Below are 27,694 nucleotides of genomic sequence, written 5' to 3'. Positions count from 1 at the left end.
CTAAGAAATAATATATCAAAAAAGTAAAAGTTATTGAGATGATATTTTTAAGCTAGATGAGTGATATAATATTAAAAGATAAACTAAGGAATGTAACATATTTGTGGTTAGGCGTAGTTCCTGTAGAAGATAAGGGAGAGAAAACTTAGATGGTTTGAGCATCCACAATGTAGGCCAAACAATGTAACAGTGAGGAGTGAACTTGTTACTGCGAGGGGTAGTAGTAGTTGGTGTGGTCCTAAAATAACATGGAATAAGATGGTAAGTATTTAATAGCCATGAATTTGTTAGAGGAAATTGTTCGTGATCGTGTAAATTAGCAAAAAAGGATTTATGTAGTTGACTTCACCTAGTGGGATTTTAGGCTTGATTTTTTTTTGTTAAATATAAAAAAGCAAGAAATGATGGTTTTGAAATCTGAACTAATGACCAAGCCGATAAAGCCATTAGGTGAGTTGGACCAGTGGATCAAACCAATGTCAAACGAATGATATCAGGGTTCTATATAAATATGTGTCTCTGTGTGTGTGTGCATGTGTGTGTATATATAACAATTATTATCATCATTCTTATGTGTATATAAGAATGATGATAAGAAAAAGTAATATTAAATAATAACGAGAGGGAATTTGATTCAATTAAACTTTTGTCAAAAGAATTGAAGGTTTGATTAATTCATATATATTGAATAAGAATATGGGGTTTTTGAGTCCAATTTCCAATTGAAAACTTATTTAAGGTAATGAGTTTAAAATATGATTAAATGCATATATATGTGTGTAAATATGATGAAAACATGTATTTAATGCCTGTGTGTAAATATGTGTGTACATGGATGTGAATGTGTGTGCGCGCGCACAACATGTGCGTGGAAATGATTATTGTGTTTTTGTGGCTCTTATACTTGGTGGAGTTCATAAACAAAGGAAGAAAAACATATGTATGAAGTCATTGGTGCTGTGCAGCGGGCATTCATCGAGGAGTGGGCCTCATTTGTCGATGAATGGATATACAGAGAGTAGATAAAATTCAGACATTCAGAAGTCGTCGATGAATAGGTCTCATTCTTCGACTACTGGAGATACCGAGAGCAGATAAAATTCAGACATTCAGAAGTCATCGACGAAAAGGCCTCATTCGTCGACGATTACAAATGGACCAGTAATCGTTGACGAATTGACCCTTTTTGTCAACGATTGCTCTCGGGGCTGCGAGGATGATTTCAAATTTTGAATGTGAACGTTAGGACGGTTGGGTATTTGGCGGGAAGTCTCCGTGGGGTTGTTAAATATGTCTGTCTGGCATATTGTGAATGAGAAAAGATCATTGTAAACCATTGTATTGTGTACTTTGTTTTTCATAGTGAAACCTTTGTCGATTGCTCCCGTGGATGTATGCTTTGCCGAACCACGTATATTTTCGTGTTGATTCTTGTTGCTTTCAGATATACTGTGTGTGTGAATTATATTTTGGTTCTTTATTGTTTGCTGCGTTTATATATTTCGCTGTGCAATACCATACTCTTTTCACAACAATTGGTATCAGAGCATTGTTGTCATGGCATTGGGTACTTTTTCTGCAATGTTTGATGTCGTCAAATTTGATGGAGCCGGAAACTTTGGTTTGTGGTAGAGGAGAGTGAAGGATTTGCTTGTGCAGCAAGGGATGGTGAAGGCCTTGTATGGTGTTCAACTAGAAGGTATGGATGAGGCAAATTGGAGAGAATTGGAGGCAAAGGCTGTTTCCACAATACGTTTGTGTTTGGACGACGAAGTGCTCTATCATGTGATGGAGGAGGATTCTCCAGCGACTGTGTGGCAAAAAGCTTGAAAGCCGGTATATTTCGAAATCACTTTCTAATAAACTATTCCTTAAGCAACTTCTTTATTGGCTTAAGATGGTTGATGGTTCGAACTTAAATCAACACATTGATGTTAAATTTAAAGAAGATGATAAGGCTTTGATGTTACTAAATTCCTTGCTAGCAACTCATACTTATGAAAATTTAGTTACCACTCTTACATGGGGGAAAGAGACTCTTAATTTAGAAGAGGTGACAAGTGCCTATTTGGAATTTCATCAAAGGCTGAAAATCTACGATGAAAACTCACACGGAGAAGGACTTGTGGTGAAAGGTAACTATGAGCATGGGAAAGGAAAATTCAAAAGTGGATCGAGTCAAAAATCCCATACTCAATCCAAGAAGAAAAAGGATATCTGGTGTTATAAGTGCGGTAAAAAGGGGGCATGTTAAATCGGAGTGTCTGGATTGGAAGAAAGGAAATGGAGGCACGTTAATCCGGTGCTGAAAAGCATGGAGGGACTTCAAAATCAGCGAATGTGGTTCAAAAAGAAAATTTAGTTTGCAGTGATGGTGATGTACTTTCAGTTTTGTCAGGGTCGGATCACCTTACGGACTCATGGATTCTAGACTCGGCATGTTAACCATATGACTCCAAACAAAGTGGTTTAACACTTACAAGTTGGTAAATTCAGGTTCAGTTCTTATGGGCAATGATGTTTCTTGTAAGATCATTGACATTGGAAATGTTAAAATTAAAATATTTGATGGTGTTGAAAAACCCTTGAGTAATGTAAGACACGTACCGGAACTCCGGAAGAGTCTAATTTCACTTGGCACATTGGATTGTTATGGATTCAATTACAAGTCCGAAGGTGGGGTGATGAAAGGACAAAAGTTAGATGGGAATATTTACACACTGCAGGGGACTACTGTTGTAGGTGGAGCTGTAGCCGTAGATACTGAATCTGATGAAACCGTCTTGTGGCATATGCGTCTTGGGTATATGGGGGAACATGGTATGAAAGAACTTCACCAGAGGAAACTCTTGAAAGTTATGAAAACATTTAAGCTAGATTTTTGCAAGATTTGTATTCTTGGGAAACAAAACCGGGCAAAATTCAAATAAGCTATTTACAAGATGGAAGGTATTCTTGATTATGTGCATTCCGATGTTTGGTACCCGGTTAGAGTAGCATCAAGAGGTGGACATGTTTATTATGTGAGTTTTGTTGATGATTACTCACGGAAATTCTAGGTATACTTCATACGACACAAGTTGGATACGTTTGCCAGGTTTAAGTTGTGGAAAGCTGAAGTGGAAAACCAGACAGAGAGGAGAATTAAATGTCTCAAGTCAGACATTGGGACCGAATACGCTGATTCTAGGTTCATGGAGTTTTGTGTGTAATAGGGTATTAAGAGACACTCCACTATTCGTCGAACACCTCAGCAAAATGGTGTGGTTGAAAGGATAAACCGAACTCTAGCTGAAAGAGCTCGGTGTCTCAGGCTTAATGCAAGGCTACCTAAGAACTTCTGGGCTGAGGTAGTTAGCATGACTTGTTTCTTGATAAACCGATCACCGAGGGCATCACTAAAGGGGAAAGTGACAGAAGAGGTATGGATAGAAAATGCAGTAGACTACTCCGAATTGAAGGTATTAGGTTGTCGAGCCTATGTTCACATGTCTAGTGAGGAGAGATGGAAGCTTGACGCAAAGTCTAGACATTGTATCTTTTTGGGATATCAAAAGGGTGTGAAGGGGTTCAAGCTGTGGAATCCAATGGCAAATAAGGTGGTAATTAGTAGAGATGTAGTTTTCGATGAGAAAGCTATGGTGAAGCGTACTCAAGAATGTGATGAACAGAAATAGGAGCCAAAAAACTGGAGCAAAGATGAACATGTTGTGCAGGTAGAGTTAGAAGGTCAGGGCAATGACAATGATCTTGGTCCTTTGGTTGCAGGGAGTTCTAGCTTAGGAAACCAGCAAGTCGACAATATTCCTATACGGAGATCTAGGCGCACTATCAGACCACCGCCAAGGTATGGTTTTGAAGAGTTAGTGTCTTATGCTTTCCTTACCAGTTGCAATGATCCAACTACATTTCAAGAGGCAGTGCACGGCCAAGAGAAAAGTTGGTGGATGGGTGCAATGATTGAGGAAATGGAATCGCTGCATAAGAATCAAACTTGGGAGTTGGTGGAGCTTCCAGATGGGAAGAGGGCAATAGGCTGCATATGAGTATATAGGAAGAAGGAAGCAATTTCAGAAAAGGAAGGAGAAAAATTCAGGGCACGGTTAGTGGCAAAAGGGTACTCACAGAAAAAGAGAATAAACTATAATGAAATCTTTTCACCTGTGATTCGACACACTTCTATCAGGATAGTGTTGGGGTTGGTGCATTTGGAACAAATGGATGTGAATACAGAATTTCTTCATGGTGACTTGGAGGAACAGATTTATATGGTACCGCCGGAGGGATTCAGTGAATCAGTGAAAGAAAACTTAGTTTGCAAGTTAAAGAAATCTCTTTATGGGTTGAAACAGTCTCCAAGGCAATGGTACAAAATATTTGATTCCTATATGATCAAGATTGACTATAAAAGATGTGAGTATGACCGCTACGTGTATGTGAACAAACTTGATGATGGTTCTCTTATTTTCTTGTTGTTGTATGTCAATGACATGTTAATAGCTGCTAAAGATTTAACTGAGGTAAATCAGTTAAAGGAACTGTTGCATAAAGAGTTTGTCATGAAAGATCTTGGTCTAGCCAAGAAGATACTTGGGATGGAGATTTGCCGGTATAGAACTACAAGGAGGTTGTGGTTATCTAAGGGCGGTTATGTGGAGAAGGTGTTGGAGAGGTTATCATGGTTGATGCAAAATCGGTATGTACACCTCTAGCGAGTCATTTTAAATTGTCTACTGCAAATTGCCCAAGTACGGATGATGATATCTAGCACATGTCAAAGGTCCTCTATGCTAGTGTCATGGGGAGTTTAATGTATGTCATGGTGTGTACAAGGCTAGACTTAGAACATGCAGTGAGTGTGGTGAGTAAGTTTCTTTGTAATCTGGGTAGAAAGCATTGGGAAGCCGTCAAATGAATTTTCAGATACTTACGAGATACATTGGGTTATGACATCATGTTTGGCAAGCAACTTGATAGTCTATCAGTTGTAGGGTTTGTTGATGCTGATTATGCAGGGGATATGGATGACAGAAGGTCTACAATGGGTTATGTGTTTACCCTTGTAGGAGGACCTATATGTTGGAGGTCCATGGTACAATCCCTGGTGGCATTGTCTACAACTGAAGCTGAATATATGGCAATTGACGAATCTTCAAAGGAAGCCTTATGGCTTACCGATTTTGTCAAAGAGCTGGGCTTACTGCAAGATGAGGTTGTGCTGCTTTGTGACAATTAGAGTGCTATTTACTTAGTAAAGAATCAAGTATACCATGCTAGAATTAAGCATATTGATGTGAGGTTCCACAGGATCCGGGAGTTGATTACTTCAGGTGATCTTATATTGGAGAAGGTTCACACATCTGAGAACGCAGCAGATATTTTGACAAAGCCGGTTACTACTGAAAATTTCGAGCATTAGATATGCTTTTCAAGTTCTCCTAAGGGGCGTATAATCGCCAAGGTGGAGATTGTTGTGTTTTTTTTGGCTCTTATACTTGAAGTTCATAAACAAAGGAAGAAAAACATATGTGTGAAGTCATTGGTGCTATGCAACAGACATTTGTCGACGAGTAGGGCTCACTCGTCGACAAATGGAGATACCGAGAGCAAATAAAATTCAAACATTCAGAAGTCGTCGACAAAAGACCTCATTCGTCGACGAATAGACTAGTAATCGTCGATGATTGCTCTCGAGGCTGCGAGGATGATTTCAAATTTTGAATGTGAACGTTAGGACGATTGGGTATTTGGAGGGAAGCGTTCGTGGGGTTGTTAAATATGTCTGTCTGGGCATATTATGAATGAGAGAAGATTATTATAAACCATTGTATTGTGTACTTTGTTTTTCATAGTGAAACCTTTGTCGATTGCTCCCGTGGATGTAGGCTTTGCCGAACCACTTATATTTTCATGTTGATTCTTGTTGCTTTCAGATATACTATGTGTGTGAATTATATTTTGGTTCTTCATTGTTTGCTGCATTTATATATTCTGCTGTTCAATCCCATATTCTTTACACAATGATAATTGTAGAAATCCCTACAGTTTAGGAGTCATGCGTGATCTCTATAATTAAGGAATGATTCTTGACTGTCTTATTTTAGGCATGTATAGAAGGTGTGCTGGTCAATAGGGATTTCCATGATTCTTGTATATTCCTTTATTCTAGGATTTTATTTCCTTAACTTAGCTGCTGGTTACATGTTATATAGTAGGGCATATTGTACAATTTTGTAAATTAATATATGAAACAGTATTCTTATAGTTTCAACATGGTATCAGAGTCAGGTTTTTTCCTAAACCAAGCACACTATGGGGGACGACTCCATCAACAGTCGAGAGTTGACAACCTTAGAGACTTAAACGAGTCGAACCAATGCCATCATCAGTTCGAATGGACTAGCTGGCTTTTTTGTCCAACTATCGGCAGAAAAACTCAACTGGAAGAGTTTCCGAGAATGGGCCCAGTCTGTGAAACTCGCAGTCAACGGCAGAGGAAAGCTCGGGTATCTTACCGGGCGACTCAATGAAACCTGATTCAACGAATGTTGTGGCACTCAAGCAATGGAGATCGTAGAATTCCTTGATTACCTCCTGGCTTATCAAATCCATGAAGCCAACTATCAGGAAAGCATATGTTCTTGCCCACAGCAAAAGAGGTGTGGGATGCAGTCCGAGAAACCTACTATGATGAGGAGAATGCTTCCCAAGTCTTTGAACTTAAGACATGCCTATGGTAGATGAAACAAGGCGAGAGGGAGGTGACGGACTATTACATGGAGATGTTGGCACTATAGCAAGAACTGGATTTAAGCAGTGAAGAAGAATGACATTGTGCTGAGGACAGTGCACTTTTCAAGAAGAGATTGGAAAAGGAGAGAGTTTTTGAGTTCCTTGCAGGCCTTAAATCAAGATTTAGATGATGTACGAGGAAGGATTCTCAGCTGCAGACCTCTACCATCCACTTGAGAAGTGTTTGCTGGAGTGAGGCGTGAAGAGGCAAGGCGCAAAGTCATGTTGAAGGAAACTACAACCACGGTACTTGAGGGCTCATCATTTGTATCCTGTGGGACCTGCAGTGGGCCAAATGCCAAGCAACCAAAGGGCCGCCTTTGGTGTGAACATTACCGAAAGCCTGGCCATTGCAAGGATAATTGTTAGGCGATTCATGGCAAGCCAGCTGATTGGAAACCATGGCAGAGCACCAGAACTAGAGGCTATCAAGCTTGTTTTGAGACTCAATCCGAAAGGTAGCAAGTGGCGAGCAACCATTCTGACAGTGGTAGCAGTAACACCTCCAACCATGACCAACTACAGGAAATCATGGAGATGCTATCTGCTTTCCAAGCCTCGGGTCAGTCACCAAAAAGTACTCCATCTGGTAATTTGGTGCACAGAGGTAATTTCTCACAAGCCCTATACACCTTTCGTAACCATACATCCTGGATTATAGGTTTTGGAGCCTCTGACCATATGACACACTCTTATCACCTTTTCTTATCATATACCCCATGTGCTGGTAATCTAAGAGTCAAAATTGCTAACGGATCTCTAGCTCCTATTGCTGGCAAAGGGAGTATTCGGATTTTTGACTTGATTACTTTAGAGTTTGTTCTTCATGTTCCAAAATTATCTTGTAATCTTTTGTCTGTCAACCAATTCACTAAACACTCCAATTGCTCTGGGCTCCACATGGAATTGGGCCTCCCTTTGACTTTTGTTTTATATTTAATTTGTAATCTTGCAAGACAACTTGTTTGCTTGCATGTGCATGTCTTAGTAAGTTGTTGAGAGTTGTTAAGAGTTGTTGGGTACCCCTTTGACTTTTGTTTTATATTTAGTTTGTAATCTTGCAAGACAACTTGTTGCTTGCATTTGTATGTCTTAGTAAATTGTTGAGAGTTTTTAAGAGTTGTTGAGAGTGGTTGAAGGTGTTTAATGCTTTTTCTCCGAGTCTATTCTTATAAATAGCCTTCTCATTGTAAGAACAAAAACATCATGGAATAGAAATCAAGAAAATGTGAGTTTTTATTTCTTCTTTTGGTTCTTCAGAGAACTTGTGAACTTACCAAAGATTCTTTCTTGTGGCGTTCAAATTTTATACCTTCGGTTCGTAATTCATTCATAATCATTGGGTCGAGGTTTGTTAATTTGTACGTTCAGTTCATGATTAAGTTATAATCATTGGGTTGGGATTTGTTACTTTATACCTTCGGTTCACGTTTCATTTATAAACGTTGGGATCTGGGTTTTCTATCAAAAATCTGAATTTTAGCTTTCTTGGGTAAATATTCCAATATTGTTTGTTGGGTCTAAATGCGTGTCGATTGAGGTTCGCATCATACTCCTAATAAATCTGATGATATTGATATGCTAATTGCTCTCAGAAAACATCCTCATTCATGTACACTTCATCCAATTGAAAAATTTGTGTCTTATAATACCTTGTCCACGGGATACCGTGCCTTTACTTCTAACCTTGACAAGGTCAAAATTCCAAAGAACATTGAGGAGGCACTTGAAATTCTAGAATGGAGAGAGGCTGTAATGGAGGAGATAAGGGCATTGGAAAAGAATGGAACATGGGAGGTTATGAATTTGCCATGAGGAAAGAGACCAGTACGTTGCAAATGGGTATTCACTATAAAATACCGAGTAGATGGGACAGTTGAAAGATACAAGGTCCGGTTGGTTTCAAAAGGATTTACTCAGACCTATGGCATCGCTTACACAGAAACCTTTGCACTCGTGGCAAAGTTGAACACTATCCGAGTGCTCCTATCCTTGGCAGCCAATCTAGGCTAGCCACTTCAACAACTCAACATCAAAAATGCATTCCTAAATGGTGAGCTGGAAGAAGAAGTGTACATGACATTACCCCCTGGATTCAGTAAAACGGGTGAGGAAAACAAAGTCTATAAATTGAGAAAGTCCTTATATGGACTCAAAACAATCTCCCAGGTCATGGTTTGATAGATTTACAAAGGAGATAAAAGGAGAGGGATACTGTCAAGGATAGTCTGATCATACTATGTTTTTCAAACAAAAAAATGGGAAGAAGACTATTCTGATTGTGTATATAGACGACATTATCCTCACCGGAGATGACATTGAGGAAATGGGAAGATTGAGGAAAGTTCTAGCCACAGAATTCAAAGTGAAGGATTTGGGGCAAATGCGATACTTTCTAGGGATGGAGGTAGCTAGATCAAAGAAGGGAATTAGTGTTTCATAACGAAAATACACCCTTGATCTCCTAACCGAAACAAGCATGGTAGGTTGCAAACAAAGCGACACGCCTATTGAAGCTGGAAAAAGAACAGAAGATGTTGGGAAGCCATTAGATGGGGAGAAATATCAAAGATTAGTCGGCAAACTAATCTACTTGTCACATACTAGACCAGACATAGCTTTTTTAGTAAGTGTAGCAAGTCAGCATATGCAATCTCCAAAAGAAGCACACTAGGAAGCAGCCTTCAGGATTCTAAGATATCTAAAGGGATTTCAAGGGAAAGACTTATTGTTCAAGCGAAGTGAACAAAAGGAAGTGGCAATATTCATTGATGTTGATTGGGCTGGCTCTATAGAGGATAGAAGATCCATGACTGGATACTGCACCTTTGTATGGGGAAATCTGGTCACTTGGAGAGGCAAAGAAACAAAATGTTGTAGCAAGGAGCAATGCAGAGGCAGAATTCAGAGCTGGTCCTCAGGGAATATGTGAAGGATTATGGCTGCGGAGGCTTTTGAGAGAACTACATGCTGCGTTAGAGTTACCTATCAAGCTGTACTGTGATAATAAGGTAGCTATCAGTATCTCTCTCAACCCTGTCCAACATGATAGAACCAAGCATGTGGAAGTTGACAGACACTTCATTAAAGAAAAGGTGGAAAAAGGAACTATTTGCGCGACATATATGTCCCTACTAAGGAGCAAATTGCAGACACATTCACCAAGGGACTACCTCGGCAACTCTTTGAGGATTTCATTGGCAAGTTGGATATGATCAACATCTATGATCCAACTTGAGGGGGAGTGTAGAAATCCCTACAGTTTATTAGTCATGCGTGATCTCTATAATTAAGGAATAATTCTTGACTCTCTTATTTTAGGCATGTACAGAAGGGGTGCTGGTCAATAGGGATTTCCGTGATTCTTGTATATTCCTTTATTCTAGGATTTTATTTCCTTAACTTAGCTGCTGGTTACATGTTATGTAGTAGGGCATATGGCACAGTTTTTTAGATTAATGTACGAAACAGTATTCTTACAGTTTCAGCAATAATAATTATTTGGAACAGTCAAACAAGTATTAAATAATGATGAGAAGGGATTTGATTCCATTAAACTATGTAAATGATAATTAGTTTAAGATTTAATTAATTCATAAATATTGAATCAGATTAAGGGGGGAGTTTGATTCCAATTTCCAGTTGAGAATTCATTTGAGATGAAAGAGCTTGAACTTTGATTAAATCTATATAAATTTGCTTGTATTTAATGCTTGCATATACATATATGTGTATATATGTGAAATAAATTGATTATATACAATATTTATTGATTAAAATATCAAGAAGTCATGCTTAGTACATTGGTAACACATTTCTCCTTGTATGAGGAAGCACTAGGTTCAACACTCACTACCTGCCAGGTTTGGGATTTTTATTTATTTATTAGAGCTCAAGTCAACCTGTTTGACCCACTGGATCTAGTCAGGATACAGTTACACTGAGTTGCCCAGTTTGAATGCTGTCCGTGCCTTAACTGGTTTTGTGACATCACATGGACCGAGAAAGTGACTAGTACTGGTCCGGAGCGGTTGGACCTGCTGGTCCGGCCCAGTTTTAAAACCATGTGGAATATCAAAGAGTAAGGGTGAGAGAGCATCGTCTTATATTGGTTCAGCCCAAATCCATCATCCGTCTTAAGGATGTTACTTAAGTTTTCCATGAGTCCAATCCTTTTCATGGCCAAAGATTAATCCATTTGAGATAACCAGGTTCTATGTCCCCTCAAGGATTTTGCTTTAGCTTTCCACCAGTCCAATCCTTTTCAGGGGCAAAGATTAAGCCAATTATGATATCCAGGCTCACAGTGAACTGCTAAGGACTCACCTTCCTCAAGCAAGAAAACAAACCTTTATGCAATGAATACCCATCCTCACACATTCTCTCACCCCAAGAACAAAGTTTTGCCACCTAAGATTAATGAGGGTACAATGATAGCCCACAGGCTTATAGTCTAAATTACAAAAGAACCTACCGAATGTGAATAATCAATAATGAGTTTTAGAAAAATTGAGTAGGCATCAGAATCAGACATTTAACTCTTGTGTGCACAACAACTTGTTCACTTGGTATTTGTAGAATATTCCATCAAAGCAGCCATTCGAGTGTGAAAGAGAGCAATTAAAATAAATTCAAATTTAAATGTCTTGCTTGATTATCTAGATAATATAAAAATATATGGAAATAGTAGTCACTAGTCATCTATATTTCACCTGCTAATAACCAATCAAGAAACAATTCTTGCTGTCACGAAGGGCCATAATAGAGTAATTAAAGGTTGAATTTTGGATTTTAAATTCAAGCAACTAGAATTTACATGTGTTTTCTTCAAATTTATTTGAAAATCTCATAGCCTAAAACAAATTCAAATTCAAGATTAGCAAATTCAAATTTAAATGTCTCGCTAAATTATTAGGATATATCAAAATTTATAGCAATAGTGTAATTATCCATATTTCACCTGCCAAAGATCAGTCAGGATATGGTTCTTGCATTACCAATGGCAATTACCACCTATTAGGATTTACATGTGATTTCTTCAATTTTATTTGAAATGTCGCAAATATAATTTGGAATTGCACAATGCAAGAAAATGTAGAACGTGTATGAAGATCATTGTGATCTAGTGCATAATGGATCTTATTCTTTAATGGATATTTGGCACATCTTAAATTGTTGTTGGCACATCTAAGATTCTTACTCTGTCTGTCTCTAATTCATCTCCTCTACTGCTCAAGCCAAATCCTTGGAGCTGTTAATCATGGTTTGGATGTATCTTTAGTGGTTTGGACTGGTAATTAGTACATATCTGCCTAACAGGGTTTTAATTGCATCCTCTTGAAAGGTCCAGCTTGGGTGCACTGCATTTGTTGGGAGCAGGCCAATATATTTTTAAGGACTTCCACCTTTTTTTTTTATTTGGTCAGAAACGTTTGATTTACCTTTTTTTTTTTTTTTTGGTTCTTTTCAAGAACATGCAAAGTGAAGGACAAGATATCCTAATAAAACATAAAAAAATAATTATTTGCTTTATTTTGTGGCAACAGTCTTTAAGGTCATAGGAAATTTTTATTTTCATCATATTTTTCATTAAATATGATATTTTACTTATTGTGTCTATTGTTCCAACTCTTACTGCTCTCTGGGTAGTTCAAGCACAAGGTATCTGTCCATGACAAGTTGGGAAAGCCCATTCTCACAGCAACTGACAGTTCTAATCCGTGGTGGGGTTTGCTAGAAGGAGCTATTAAGAAAGCAAATGGAAAACTTAGTAAACCAGAAATCTTTCCTGCCTCAACAGATGCTCGCTACTTCCGAGAAAGGGGCTTGCCTGCAATTGGCTTCTCTCCTATGGCAAATACTCCTATTCTGCTTCATGACCATAATGAGGTAAACATTGATTTCTATGATATTTTGATGGTTTCAGATTTATGTGCACATCTACAAATTTATGTCCCTCAGATTTTCCTAATATCATGTAAATTTGGTACACGTGTGTGAAGAAAGTACACCACATCAGGGATTAGCCTAATGCCAGGGGTTTATCCTAGTGTTCTATAGCGATCACCGACCCCCAGATATCCTAAAAGAGAAAAAAAGTTGGGGAGGGAGGGGGGAGGGAGGAGGGAGGAAATAAATAAAAATAAATATATGTGTATGGTACGTATTAAAATCTTCAACCATATGGATGAAAACCAGGTTGAGATAACAATTGCATGCATTCTATACATGTCAGCCCGTTAGCCCTGGCACTTGATCGTCTTGTTTGGTCAGAAAGTAGCTGCTATGCTATTGGAGAATGGTGCTTTCTTGGCTGTTGGACTTTGGCTGGGGGTGGGGGGAATGTGGTGGTTGTTGGTGGCTGAGGGAAGTAGTTGAACATGGAGCTGCTATTAATGCTGTGTAGCCTCCATAACCATAAATACTCCAAGATTTAATGAAGGTCGGGGATTTAATATTATGTTATATAACCCTATGGAGACTTTGCTAGTGCGCACCTTCAATTTACCAAGTTGAATCTCTTGATGTTCGGGTTATATGCAGGTTGCAGCCAGTTGGATCTAACCATCACACTTTTCCTCTCTTTTGCAGTTTCTGAACCAGAATGAATACCTCAAAGGAATTGGTGTTTATGAGTCAATAATTCAAGCTTATGCCTTGTTTGATGAGCATGCTAGAGATAAAACGAGAGAGGAGTTGTGAGGTAGTAGCTGGGAGCTCATTCCTCAATCACATGAAGTGGTTTTGTAATGGGAGTCAGTTTTTGTTTGTGAATTGTGTAAAAAATAAGGGAGGGAGGGTTTTGTCAGTCGTATTTGCTCAAGAGGGTTGATTCATCTAAAATGCATTGTTGAAAATTGTGCAAGTTACCAAGTTACGGTATACATTTGCCCTAGACAGTTAATGTCAAGTCACGGTATTGTAATTTGCCATGGACATTCTCTGCCATATACATGAATGTGAGCAAACTGGGACTCTCAGCTGCATGTCGTTTTTTTTTTTTTTGTCTTTTCTTCTTTTTGAAAAAAAATAAAATAAAATTTTGACCTGGCTTTTCTAATGCAACCACCATAGGAATCCCATTGCCATTTGCCGGTAGGGATGTAAATGGCCGGATTTAGAGTAATTCTGCCATGCAAAATTTAGAGAAATTCTGCCATGCAAAATAATTCTCTAACTCGACCTGCAGGCTGCCTCTCCTTCACATTCATATCGGAGTTTTATTTAAAGTGTTGTCAACCTTACCTTAATTATATTTACATCGTATAACAAAGAATTTTTATGCAGCTTTTGAAGTTGAGATGTAGTTCCAAGAGAGGGGGTTGAATTGGGTTATTAAAATTTTAAAAGCCTTTTATGAAATCTTAACCTCTTATTGATTTAACAATCACACAACAAAGACTTATTTACTTATTCAATTCACAAATCAAAACACAATATAAGTAATTAAAACTTGATCAACCAAATAACCAATCAGCAATTTAAAGTAAATAATCAAAGATACCAAGATAAAGTATATAGCTTTTTATCACTTTTAGTTTTTGCAACCTTGTGAATGTATGAGTTTGTTGTCAAACCCTGTATTGAATGAAATTATTTGCACTTCTCTTAACAAAGATTTTTGCAAACGTTTAAACAACGTACTTCCTTTTGAGGTTTCTGCAAAGGTTTGATCAAAACATACTTTCTTTTATTAAGAGTCTTCTTTTTAATATCGGTTTTTGACTTCAGCTACTTGCACTTTGCATACACACACAAAACGAAGTATATAGATGCTGAAAATAAAGAATAAGGAAAGAGAGACATCGAGATTTTTACAAGGTTTGACTTATCCCCAGCCTACGTCCTCGCCTTTGGCAAATACCACCAAAGGATTCCACTATTTGCACTCATTTTTGGTCAAAGCAAACCGTTACAAGTGATACCTTACACTCGGCCACTCCTTCAATAGGTTAGAGTAACGCTTCTCTAAGTGATATCTTACACTCGGTCAACGATCCAATAATCTAGAATCGTCTAAGAACTACAAGAAACAAGAAGTAATTTCTGCATACAAGAATACTCTCACAAAGAGCAGATTAATACAATTTCAAACACTAGATAATTCAATATTCATATATCAAATTGAAATAAGATTGAAACTCAAGTAAGAATTCATCAAATTCCTTCTCCAGATGAGAAATCAGAAATGAAAACTCAGAAAATGGTGATCAGCAATTCAGAGATTTAGCAATTCAATTGAGCAAGAGAGAGCTTTGATAGAAAGACGATTTTTTTGCAGATTTTTCAATTCTTGGTATAATTTGATTTACAAAATTATGTATTTATAGGTTTTTAAAAGTAATTTCGTATTGTCCAAGATTACTTGGAGTATCTTCCAAGTTTTTAGAAAATTTGGGGTACAAGAAACCATTATTTGGATTTTAAAATATTTAAAAAAATTTATCTTTTAATAGTGTTCAGACGACTGAACTATCGGGTTAAGTCTTCTGATGTTCCTTAACACACTGAAAAATTTGAACTAGATGCAGGGTCAAATGACTGAACTGAGGATTCAATTTTCTGAGGGTGTACTGCATCTTCTATATTTCTTCTGAAAAATCCTTAGTAGACTGAACTAATTCTTCAACCTTTTGAGGTACCTCTTCAGTCTTTTGGGGGTACACCTCAATCATCGGGGCAGACCAAATTCATATTTTTCATTTTAGTTTTAAAAAATCCCTTTTGCTCTTGTGCTTTGATTTCTTATAAAACATTTTTCAGGGTTTTAAATAAGGTCTCTAAGTCTATAATTAACCCCTAAAGAGCTTCAAAATTATTTCATAAGATATTCAAACATGAAGTACTTACAATATTGTTCTTAAAGCCTAAAACTCTACTCTTCAAGCCTTTCATGGTATTTCGCTTTAAGTTTCTTTTGACTTGAGCTTTGAGTTAGCTTTAAGTGTCCACATATTTTGCTCATGTTGGTGTTGCTTTGAGCTATGTTTTGGATCATTCTTCATGTGAATAAGGTTTTTTGATTCCTTGAGCTTTCCATTCTTTTCCTTTTGAACTTTGGCTTATAATCAATCCTAAAACATCATTACTTAACCAACACATGTTAAATTATCCTTCATTTGTTATCATCAAAACAAGATTGAAAAGTCATGTTAGGCCAACAATCTCCCCCTTTTTGATGATGAAAAACAAGGAGCAAAGATGAGGGTTCCTTTGAAAAGACTCTCTCTTATAATAAGCATTCTTTTAACAATTTTGAAAAGTAATGATATCAAGTATATAAAAATAGTTCAAAGTAGCAAATGAACACCAAACAAGTATGTAACATGAACACACACTTTCCAATATATTTCAATGTAGCATTTGTAGTGTGCTTCAATATTCAAATAGTTATGTCATATTTCTTATTTAGATCATAATTCATTTTGCATATGTGTGGTGACATCTTCAAATTCTCAATCAAGCATGTGTTTGCACAATGCTTCAAAAGCCATGTTTATCATCATGTTTATCATTCAAATTCTCCATCTTTGTTACAATTCATCTTTGCATTAATCTTTGCTAACATTTCTCTCCCCCTATGTCATTATTCAGAAAGGAACAAGGGATAAAGAACAAAAAGTCACCATTCTAGCAAAGAGTCATTACAAGCGTACACAAAGTGGAGAATTTGGGCTTTGAGATTGAGTTGTTTATACAATGGAGGACGCCCAAGATAAACCGGATCATTTTCCATAACTAGGGGTAGAAAGGCTTCGGGGGTGAAGTCTTGTTCCAAAATCTAGGATTGAGAGTAATTAGGACACTCGAATTGTCACAACTTGCTTATTTTCCTCATATATATATATTCCAAAATATAATAAAATCAATATCACAAATCTCAGCAGATCATAATCAACCTGAACCCGTGGGTACCAGAGATACATAAGAAACACATCATGGAAGCCTATGCAGCAGGAAACATAAATCATAACCACCTCATTATACCATACATCACAATACCAGAGTTACTACGATCGCTGTATATACATGTACACAATACACAACCCAAAAAAAATATCTAGGGTCATCCCACAAAAATACATTTGACCCTATCAAAACACTTACCTTTCTGGAAGGGCAGACCAACCGTACTAGATCAGCGAGGCTTTACCCGCTCTCCTATCAGGGGCTTTTGAAATATTTATAAAATTCGGGGTGAGACACCTCTTAGTAAGGGAAATAAACTAATACTAGTGTGTGGTAACATGAGTATTCCTTGTTATACATATACCATACAGAACATAATTAGTAACTGTTATGTCAAACTTGGAAAAACATATATATCATCAAAACATGGCAGAACATACTGCATTTTCATAAACATATTTCATCTCATATAATAATAATACAAAAAAATTTCTAGTTGGTTAGTTGGCTGTTGTCATGTATTACCCCCACATGACTGGGTTGTGTGGCCTAAAGGTAGGACCTGACAATGGTTGGCCGACCACTGCCAAGTCAAAAGTACAGTCTGTAAGTCTGATGGGTCTGCTAGACCTGGTCCGTACACCTGGGGCACTCACACATTTCTTAAAAACCACATTGACCATCCAATCTCACACCACTCCGTACAGCGGCGTTAGCAAAAATATCATGATCACGAAGACCATGGACACATAGCAACGGTACCGTGCAAGTGCTAGCCTAAATCAAGCCAATCAAGTTCTGATATCATATAACATATACTGAAATTGTGATACATAAATATTTCATATCATTAATTGTCAAATCAATCATATCATTTTGCATATATACATATATCATGAAAATCATTGGCCCGTACACTGGTATTACACATTTTACCATAGTTCGGCCTGTACGCCGGCAAATCATAGCACAACCTGTACGTTGGCAAATCACATCCATAACTTGGCCCGTAGCCGGTAAATCATATCATAGCACAACCCGTACGCTGGCAAATCACATCCATAACTCAGCCCGTATGCCAGCAAATCATATCATAGCACAGCCCGTACGTTGGCAAATCATACACATAGCTCGGCCTGTACGCCGATTTTTCATTATAAAAATCCTATCATTAACACATTCCCAGAAAACAGTATTTCATAACAATTTCTACTCATGCCACACTAACGGGTTTTTCGTATATTTAACATACCCTCATTTTAACAGTATTTTCCCAAATATAAATCATATATAAATATATTCATTTCCCTATAATCAAATGCTATAATAATATACATACATTTCATAAAAGAACAAGTTTAGTTTATCTCCTTACCTGATTCTTGAAAAGCCCCTAAGAAAATCTGTCCTGCACCCACAGGGTTCCCTACTCAACTCCCTGAAAATAACATTCCCCAGAACTAAAGTTCAGTATTTCTACGCGTATAACACTACCTACAACTGTCAATTAACCAAATACTGAGTAGAAAGCCTTACCCTAGATTTGGGATGGTTTCCACCTTAGCCCCATCGACGATCCGCTTCGGCAGACTTGCAGAGAACTTTCCCAGGAGCGTTGTGGTGGCTTCAGATCGTCGATCCGGCCCGAAATAGAAGAGAGAAGGGGAAAGGGCCGTAGGATGAGAGATCTAGGGAATGTTAGGAAAGGGCCCGAAATCTTAGAGAGAAGGAGGAAGGGACGAACAAGGGAGAGAGAGAGAGAGAGAGAGAGAGAGAGAGAGAGAGAGAGAGAGAGATTTTTCGTGAAATTTGTTGCAGAAAAATCAAGTTTAGGCTATTTATATACCTGCACTCATAGACGAGCCACGTCACTTCGTCGACGAGGTCAAGAAGGAAGTTCGTCGACGAATGGCTATTCTTCATCAACGAAATTCAGAGTTGAATATAGCCTCTCGGTATCTTCTTGCCGAAGAGAAGCGCCCCTGTTGACGACCCCACTAAGCGCGTTCATCGACGAGACCCTTGCTAAATTTTAATTAAAATTTCTTCTCTTCTCCTTCTATACTATTCAATCATTATAATTTCTTCAGGTCTCTACAACTATAGTATATTTGCTGTTGTTTAGTAAATCTGTATGCATATAATTAACTATAATAATACCTTGGAAAAACTGTAAGTCATGATTTAACCCCTCATGACATGGTTGTTCGGCCCGTAGGCAAGACTTAATACTGGTTGGCCTATTAGGATAAATCAACTGTAACTCTACCAATCCTTAGCCTAGCCATCTGCAATCCCTCCAAGGCACAGTAACTGGTATCTAACTCGTCAAACCGGCCACCTCAACCTAATCTTTTGGGGAGTCTGCAATCCCTCTGGTTGACGGAAACGTACACACTATCTGAGATATGTGGTTGCACTCTGATATGAAATAACTACAGTACCGTGACTGATTCATCAGGGTCTAATCCTATATAATACTATTTTCTATATATATCTTACTATTTCATCATGATTCCAAAATAACCATAAGACTGTAAACTGATATGAAAATATTGTAATATCTAAACTGAAATAACTAATCTGTAATATTTGAACTGTATATACTGTAATATCATAGTGTTATGACTTTTAAATTATGGAAATCATGGTAATCTGCAAATGCTATAAAATATCCGTCTGTATATACACTATAATTCATAATTATGTAAAATCTGGTAAAGCATATTTCTGTATAAATACTATAAATCATAGTAGTCTGAAGAATGTATAATTTCTGTACTAATTTGATAATATCTCATGCCACACAAGTAAATAAATAATTATCTCATATTCTGAAAAATGTATTTTCTAATATACAAATAAATCATGAACTGAATGATAATCTGGAAAAACATATAATTTACGGGTAAATATTCTAAAATTCATAGCATAACATATTTCCCTTACCTAACAAACTAGGCTCGTCTACTGACTTTCTAACTTACACCCACGACATTCATAATTCCATAAACCTGAAATTATACATATATACATTCCTTTGTCAATCAATTGAATTTCCTAGAATAATTTCCATACTTATATTTCTTGAATTTACAAACTATTTATTATTTACCTGGGTTCCTGAAAACACCCACTAAAACCTAGTCTGCCTGCAATATCCGCACCAAACCTTATATTTATAAAATCCTAATTTCTTAATTTAGCTTCAAAAATACATTCATGTCTAAACTTATACCTTCAATAAATTAATAATTAACTCAAAAACACCTAAATAACACCCTTACCTCAGTTTTGGAATGGTGTCCCAAAACCCTTAACTGAAATTCTGCTCCACCTACGTCATAGAGAATCTTCCTAGGAACCCTGTGGTGGTTCCTGATCATCAAATGGAGGCTTAATGGAGCAGAAATTGAAGAGAGAAGGGAGAGAGGTCGTGGGTTTGAGGGAGGAAAGAGAGAGAGTGTCTGATTTGTTTAACAAAAACACATCTCTCAGTTCTTTTATAACTTTCAGCACTGGCCAGAAAATCGTCGACGATTTTCTTGGTTTCACAGAAAATAGTCGCCGATTTTCTATTTATCAGCCCAAAGTTACCGTTTTATTTTTTCCGTCCCGCGGTTAATTCCCAAAACCGTCAACGGTTTTCTTCCTTCTTCAGAAAACCGTCGCCCGTTGTCCTAGTGCCTTAGGCAAAAATTCATTTTCCTATTTTCTTTTATTATTTTATTTTCCGGATTACTACAGCTCTTGTGGGTCTTGATTGTCTCTCCCAAGTTTAATGGATCATCAGTTGAAGTCCCTCCTATAGGATCTAATTCTCTACGGCAAGAAATGTAATTCTTTTCTATATGGTCTACCACGGGTGTAGGTGAGATACCTTTGCCAAAATCAATTAACTTACTGTAAATATAGGAAATATCAAACCAGATTGAGGACTAGTCACAAAATGGAGTAAAAAATAGATATAAAAGGAATTATCCATATGATTTTCGTTAGTCAAATCATCCTTATAAAAAACATCATGTTATACTTTCCACAAATTTTTATATGGTCCTAGCCCTTTTTGCAAGATTTTCCTTATTTGCATTTTCTAAATTTTCTTTTATAAACCTAGCTCCTTTGTTATTGGCAAGTGAAGCGAATGACTGACAACATATTTCCTTTCTCGACTTTCAATGTTGTTTGCGATTCTCCCATACTTTTCAAAATGTTTGATAGATCCATCTTCGTAGGTTCTTCTCTTTTCGAATTCTGTAGCATCTACACATCCCTCTTCTAATCCTTGGTCTCTTAGGTAAATTAGCAGTAGATTTACCTTTCTTGACTTATTGCTATATTGATCCTCCCATCATAGTCAAAAGATATCATAGATCCATCTCCGCAAGTTCTTCCTCCCCTTTCAAACACTACATCATCTCCATTTCCCTAGCGTCTTTGACAAACCCTCTAACTTCGTCTCACCTGGGTGTAGCACTTCTGAGCCCCCACCATTCAAGAAAATCCCTTGTTCAATTTCAGGTTACTTTCTTGTTTTAAGCTTTTCTTTTTCCACCCAAACTAAGCCCACTCCTCTAGCTCATTTAAACTCTCCATGGCTTATTGAAAAAGCTAGCATGCTTTACAGTAAGACCTCAAAAGGCCAAATCGTGTGATATACAACTCAGCCCCTTCATGTTTTTTTTTTTTTTGCCCCAGTTTTAGTCTAGTAGTTTTTAGGAAAATAATTCTCAAAACTTAAATAAAAATTGAGCCTATTTAAGACCCAAGAAACTTTTACACCCAAATTTACTCTTTCCAAATTTGGGGGCTTATCTTTTTGAATTTTCTAACTAGATTTGCCAAAATATCACCATTGTTTACTATCTTTACATAACCAAAATCATTGGGTAGCCCATTATAGACAATTTTTTTCATTCTTGCTTATCTATATCAATAGAACCGCACTTGTTACAGAACAAATCTAATCTCTTTTTTTAATATATATGAAATTAGAATAGCTTTCCCAAGAGGGGGGGTGAATTGGATTATTTAAAAATTTAACCTCCTTTTTTTTTAAATTCTTACTTGTTTTAATGCAACAATAAGAAAGTAAATCAAACAGTTTATAATCACAACCAAATCACACCACAAAGTACTGAAAGATTAAAAACACAATCTAACCAACCAAAGTACGATAATCAATCAAACATTCAAGAATGGTATGCTTTTTGGTAGCAGCCCTATAGTTGTTTGCAAACCCTGTTTTGAATGAAATTTTATTGCGCTTCTCTTAATCAAGATTTACGCAAATTAACCAACGTACTCCCTTGTGGGTTTCCATAAATAGTTAATTAAAACGTACTTTCTAAAATCAAGAGTCTTCTTTGAATATGGATTTTAAGCCCTGCAATCTGCACTTAGCATACACAAGAATATAAGACGCAGAAAGTAAAGAGAGCAAGGATGAGAAGAATACCGAGATTTATGAGGTTCGACTTATCCCCAACCTACGTCCTCGCCTTTGGTCAATGTCACCAAATGATTCCACTAAGTGTGCTCTTTTCCGGGCAGAGCAAGCCTTTACAAAATTCCCTCTTTTTCAGAAAGAGAAACCTCTCCAAGCGATCAATCCCCGCTTGGTACAGCAATCCAAACAAGCTTTGAATCGTCAACAATACAATGAGAATGCTACAATAATCTGAGTACAAAGAAACTCTCAAAACAGAGTAGAGTTGTACAAGTTAGAACGCAAACTATACTTCAATCAAATAATAATAAAGAAATTATGAAACTCAAGTATAGAGATGACCAAAGGTTCGTTTGATTGAGAAAACTTAGTGTATGAACCGTGGTTTGATGATTGAGCAACAATTTCAGAATTTTTCTCCCAGATGGAGTGTGAGCAATATAGAGCTTTGAGAGATTGTAGTCTTTGATTGTAAGAGTGCTGAGTAATTGCTTAGATGATTTAATTCTTGGGATTAAAGAAGTATTTATAGGCATTCTAGGATTAGTTTCCTTGTTCCCCAAGTGACTTGGAGTGTCATCCAAGTTTTTACAACGTTTATATTTGAAAAACCAATTTTTGAAATTTTCCCATTGGAGTTTAAAAATTCAAACTCGTAGAGTCGGTTGGCTGAACAGGAGATTGAGTATTGTAAATTCACAAGGTCAGTCGGCTGGACAAGCGGCTGACACCCTTCTGTCTCCTAAAAATTAATTAAGGAAATAGTCAGTCGGCTGGCGAGACATAGTTCATTTTGGGTCAGTCGGCTAGGTACTGTTAGTCGGCTAGGTGATTTAAGTTTATGGAGTCAGTCGGCTGGACAATTATTTCTGCTAGTGTTTCTCTGTCAGTTGGCTGACTGAACTAGAGTATTTCTAGTCAATCGGCAGGGCAGACCTTTTACTGATTTTTCCTTTTTGGTTTTTCAATTTTAGTTTTGCTCACATATTTTGATCTTTCATACAACATTTTCCGGGGTTTTAAAATAAGTTTCTAAGTCCATAAATATCCCCTAAAAGGGTTGATATTTTCTAAATTATATTTGATACGAAGTACTTACAAACAACTTTTCTAAATATGACATTTGAGTGCTGAAACTTCAAGTCATTTGATGATCCTCTTGACTTCAAGTCTCGTTTTGATCTTTAAGCTTTTTCATTTGTCTTTAATGCTCGAATACTTGTTGAAGCTTTCACTTGATGTGTCTTTGATTTCCAGCTTCCATCCATGACAAATGTAAGTGTTGAGTTATGTATACCTGAAATAAAATCACTCAACAACACATGTTAAACCATCTTCAATTGTTATCCTCAAAACAAGATTGAAAAGCCTAATTAGACCAATTATATATATATATATATATATATATATATATAAATTATCAATGTGAAGCTTCCTTACACTTTTCAATTCTCAAAAAAAAATTTCACTAAAATAAATTAGTTTCTCGATAGTGATCATCTGCCAACAAATTCAATGATCAAATATCATCATGATTTATAATTGAGAAAAGTTGGTCAATTTTATATTGCGACATATTTAAGAATTTTTCTTATAATTTTCTTATAAACAAAATTTAAAGAATATATAATAAATAGAGTTTAACGTAGGCAATTATAAAATTTGAAAATTAAAAGAAAAATTTTATAAAATGCTAGGAAACATAACACCTTATAAAATGCTAGGGTGTTCTTACGACAAGTATCTACATGCCTTGTTGTCACGGTCCGACTATTTTCACACCCTTTTGAAGGGTCGTGAGGCGCTAGCTAAAACACTCTTGTTTAACTAGCCAGCTTATTGTTTTCCAACATTCATCCACGAAACACTTTTATTAGCATTCAATCAAATGGCAGCGAAAACAATAATCAACTCAAGAAAGATGTGGCAAGTAGTAAACATTGAAGCAAACGTAATTCATTAACAACACCTCTATTGACATCATCTGCTTAGGGAGGCAAGTAGGCTAAACACGTTGACAATAGCTAGTGAGTTTTACAATGACTGATGAACACTCACCCTCCCCTAAAGAACTTTCTAGGCTATTCCCACTCTAGCATTAGGAAACATCAAAGTGATCGAGGAGGCATATTGCCTTATTTGGCATACAAAGACACTACTAGCAGAAAATAACCCTACACTAGTATTTACATGATGGAAACTCATCCCAAGCACACGAGACAAGTGGTCACAGGCAAACATAATGCCCTAAACAAGCTTAGCTCGTGACATTCTCCCCCATTTATACGGTCAACGTCCTCGTAGACTTTGGCGGTAGGTACACTTCAAGTTTGTCCATGAACGGTTGAATATCTTCCACAGAAATCCAACTGATTTCTTTGTCATCAAGGCATTTCCACTTCACTAGGAACTTCTGCCACTTCTTCTTTGAGGATATGAACTTTCTGTTTGCAAGGATCTCTTGAACTTCACGTCTATTAGGTTGCACTGTCTTCAACTTTGCTCTGTTGGACTAACTTATGCTCAGGTCATTGGTGTTGGCATTGAACGGCTTAAGGCAGCTGACATGAAACTGCGGTCTTCTCCCCTGACCTGCCCAATTCTTCATCTGCTTAAAAGCATTCTCCAGATAGGTTCGGGCAAACTCTGCATTCTGTCTCCATTCTCTAGTGAAGATGTACGCCCTGGGACTCTTTCGTTTGTACGGCTCACCCACTGTGTGAGGTAACAGTGAGAGTTGGCCTGTAATAAGCTCAAAAGTGCTCTTGTTGTTTGTTGAGCTCCTTTGGGCCTTGCCACAGAACGAAGCCACATCAAGTAGTTGCACGCTATTCTTCTGGTTGTCATTGACAAAATGGCACAAGTACTCTTTCAGTAGCTCTCTGAATCTCTTCATCTGTTCGTCTGTCTGTCGGTGATAACTCGAAGAGATGTCAAGATGTGACCTGAATATCCTAAAAAATTTTATCAATAAGTTATCAGTGAACATTAAGTCTCGATCACAAATAATAACTTGGGGAACACCCCAATGTCTCACAACAGTTGCAAGCAACAATTGTGTCATCTCCTCTGCCAAACAGTACTTTGGTGCGGCCATGAAAGTAGCATACTACTTCCGATCCCCCTTATCTTGTTGGCAAGTGAGACAAATTTTGGTATAATCAACCACATCATCCCGTGTGTGCGGCCAATAATACCTCCGTAGTAGTCTTGTCATTGGAGTCATTCTCCGAGAATACCCCTCAATGAACTTCCTACATTATATAGAAAGGCCAAGAAAGGAACGCAACTCCTTCACTGTCGCGGGGATCTTCCATTCTTGAATCATCCTTACCTTCTCCATACCCCTTTGAATACGACCTTGTTCAACCACATGACCAAGGAATTTGTTGCTCCACTGAGTGAAAGAGAACTTCCCTTTCTTCACATATAGAATGTTTCCCCTTAGCCTGTCGAACACCTTCCGTAGATGCTCTTCATGTTTCCGTAGAAACAACACCAATGCTCCCAATAGTGCTTTGGAAGGGTGAACACATCTCGCTTCCAATTCATCAAGTTGTTTTCCCAACTCTACTATCTCTCGAGGAGCCATCCAACATGACCCTTTACTAGGTGGTTTCACTCTTGATAGCAACTCGATCTCATGCTCCACAGTTTGTCGTGAAGGAAAATTGTGAGGCAGCTTATCCGGCAACACCTTCTTATTTGCATCCAACACCGCTTGGATGGTCGTAGGCTCCAGTTCTTGGCCTACTTCTTTGTCTACTACCACTGTGGCTAGACATGTCTGCTCACCCTGACCCAATCGCTCATTGAGTTGTATGACTGAAAGGGACTTCCCGTCGTCTCCTTTCATTGCAACAACTTGCACCATGCACGAGTGATCTCCCATCAGACACAAGGAACCAACCAAAGGCATCAGCACTGTCTTCCTCCCCCTTAGAAACTCCATTCCCAAAATGATTGGAAAGTCATCTAATGGCGCCGCTGTGAAATTCACATGACCTTCCCACTACCCAAGTTTCACAGTAACTTGTTTGGCTACTCCCAAAGTAGGCTGGGCTAGAGAATTAACTGCTTTCATGCGTCCCATATCCTTCTCTAAGGATAGGTTGAGTCTCCAAGCTTCCGGTTGTGAAACAAAGTTATAGGTAGCCCTAGTATCCACCATAGTGTGGGTACTCTTCCCATTGATTCTCAAGTCCATAAACATTAGTCCTCTGGCTCGTGTAACATTTGGAGCTTTAGCCTGCTTTTCCAATGTGCTCACCTGCCGCTTTGCACCCATCCTTGGGGTCTCATCCTCTTCCTTATCGTCTTCCACTGCCCGTTCTGCAATGGAAGCCTATAAAGCATTAAGTGTTGCTTTGTGAGGGCACTCAAAAACTCTATGAGGACATCGACACAAGTAACACTCAAGTTTACCCTTTCCCTTGGGTGTGTTAAACCCTCGAGACGACGAAGCTTCCTTTGAGGTTGATGTTTTATAGTCGGTTCCCCCACTCTTGGTTTTGCCTTTCTTGAAAGACTTTCCCTTGTTTCCCTCTCTGCCAGACCCTTTTGAAGAAGTGGTATTCTCCCCAACATAGTCACTCAAGCGTTCTGCAGCAGCTTGTTCAGTAGACAAGTCTTGAACTCTTTGTCTATAAAGTTTAGTTTTTGCCCACGGTTTCATCCCCTCTAGAAAATAGAACAACTTGTCCTTCTCCGACATATCCCAAATATCCAACATCAAAGTAGAAAATTGTTTCACGTATTCCCTGATTGACCCAGTATGCTTGAGGTATCTCAACTTTTTCCTTGCATTATACTTAACACTCTCAGGAAATAATTGGGCCTTGAGCTCTCTCTTCAAGTCTTCCCAATTTTCGATTACACAGCTTCCATTTTCAATGTCATTGTACTTAACATGCCACCACAGTTTGGTGTCACCAACCAAGTACATGGTTGTAGTATCCACTTTCACTTGTTCTGAGGCCATCCTCACAGCGCAAAAATACTGTTCCATATCAAACAAGAAGTTCTCTAACTCCTTAGCATCACGGGCACCCCCCCATACGTCTTGGGTTCTGGTACCTTAGTTTTATTAACTTTTGGAGTGTTGGAGTTCCCCATAGTAAGAACCATCAGACTCACCTTTGCTTCTAGATCAGCCATCTGGGCCTACAAAGTTTCCACAATGTGGTGAAAATCCTCTAACATTTCACTTGTTAAACTCGCTTGATGCTAGTGTGATCCCATCACTTCATCAACAAGTCCCCTCAGTTAGGTCATCTCATTGGCTATATTATTGGTTATTTCTTCAACCTGTGCTTCTAGTGCACTGATTCTTTCAACGTTGTTCGGTGCCATGGTCACTTACCAAAACTTTCCAAATCCCACAACGAAGGCAATCGAATTCACATAGCAACTCAACCTTAGCTCTGATACCAAGTGTCACGGTTCGACTATTTTCACACCCTTGTGAAAGGTTGTGCGGCGTTAGCTAAAACAACCTTATTTAACTAGCCAGTCTATCGTTTACCAACATTCATCCACGAAACA

At 37.8% G+C, this 27,694-nt stretch overlaps 1 protein-coding gene across 1 annotated transcript in view; it reads left to right on the top strand.

The window, feature by feature from the left end:
* LOC131156355 (uncharacterized) overlaps nucleotides 1-13,778 on the top strand; it is a 60,139-nt gene extending 46,361 nt beyond the window's left edge. The window contains exons 4-5 of the mRNA XM_058109975.1: nucleotides 12,442-12,681; nucleotides 13,384-13,778. Coding sequence (XP_057965958.1) covers nucleotides 12,442-12,681; nucleotides 13,384-13,494 — 351 coding nt within the window. The 3' untranslated portion in view covers nucleotides 13,495-13,778. The remainder of the gene's footprint in view (nucleotides 1-12,441; nucleotides 12,682-13,383) is intronic.
* Nucleotides 13,779-27,694: the final 13,916 nt, after the last annotated feature.

Source organism: Malania oleifera, chromosome 5 (assembly GCF_029873635.1).
Source record: "Malania oleifera isolate guangnan ecotype guangnan chromosome 5, ASM2987363v1, whole genome shotgun sequence".
Taxonomy (NCBI): Eukaryota; Viridiplantae; Streptophyta; class Magnoliopsida; order Santalales; family Ximeniaceae; genus Malania; species Malania oleifera.
Note: the sequence above shows the minus strand (reverse complement) of the source record. Positions and strands in the feature narration are given on the sequence as shown.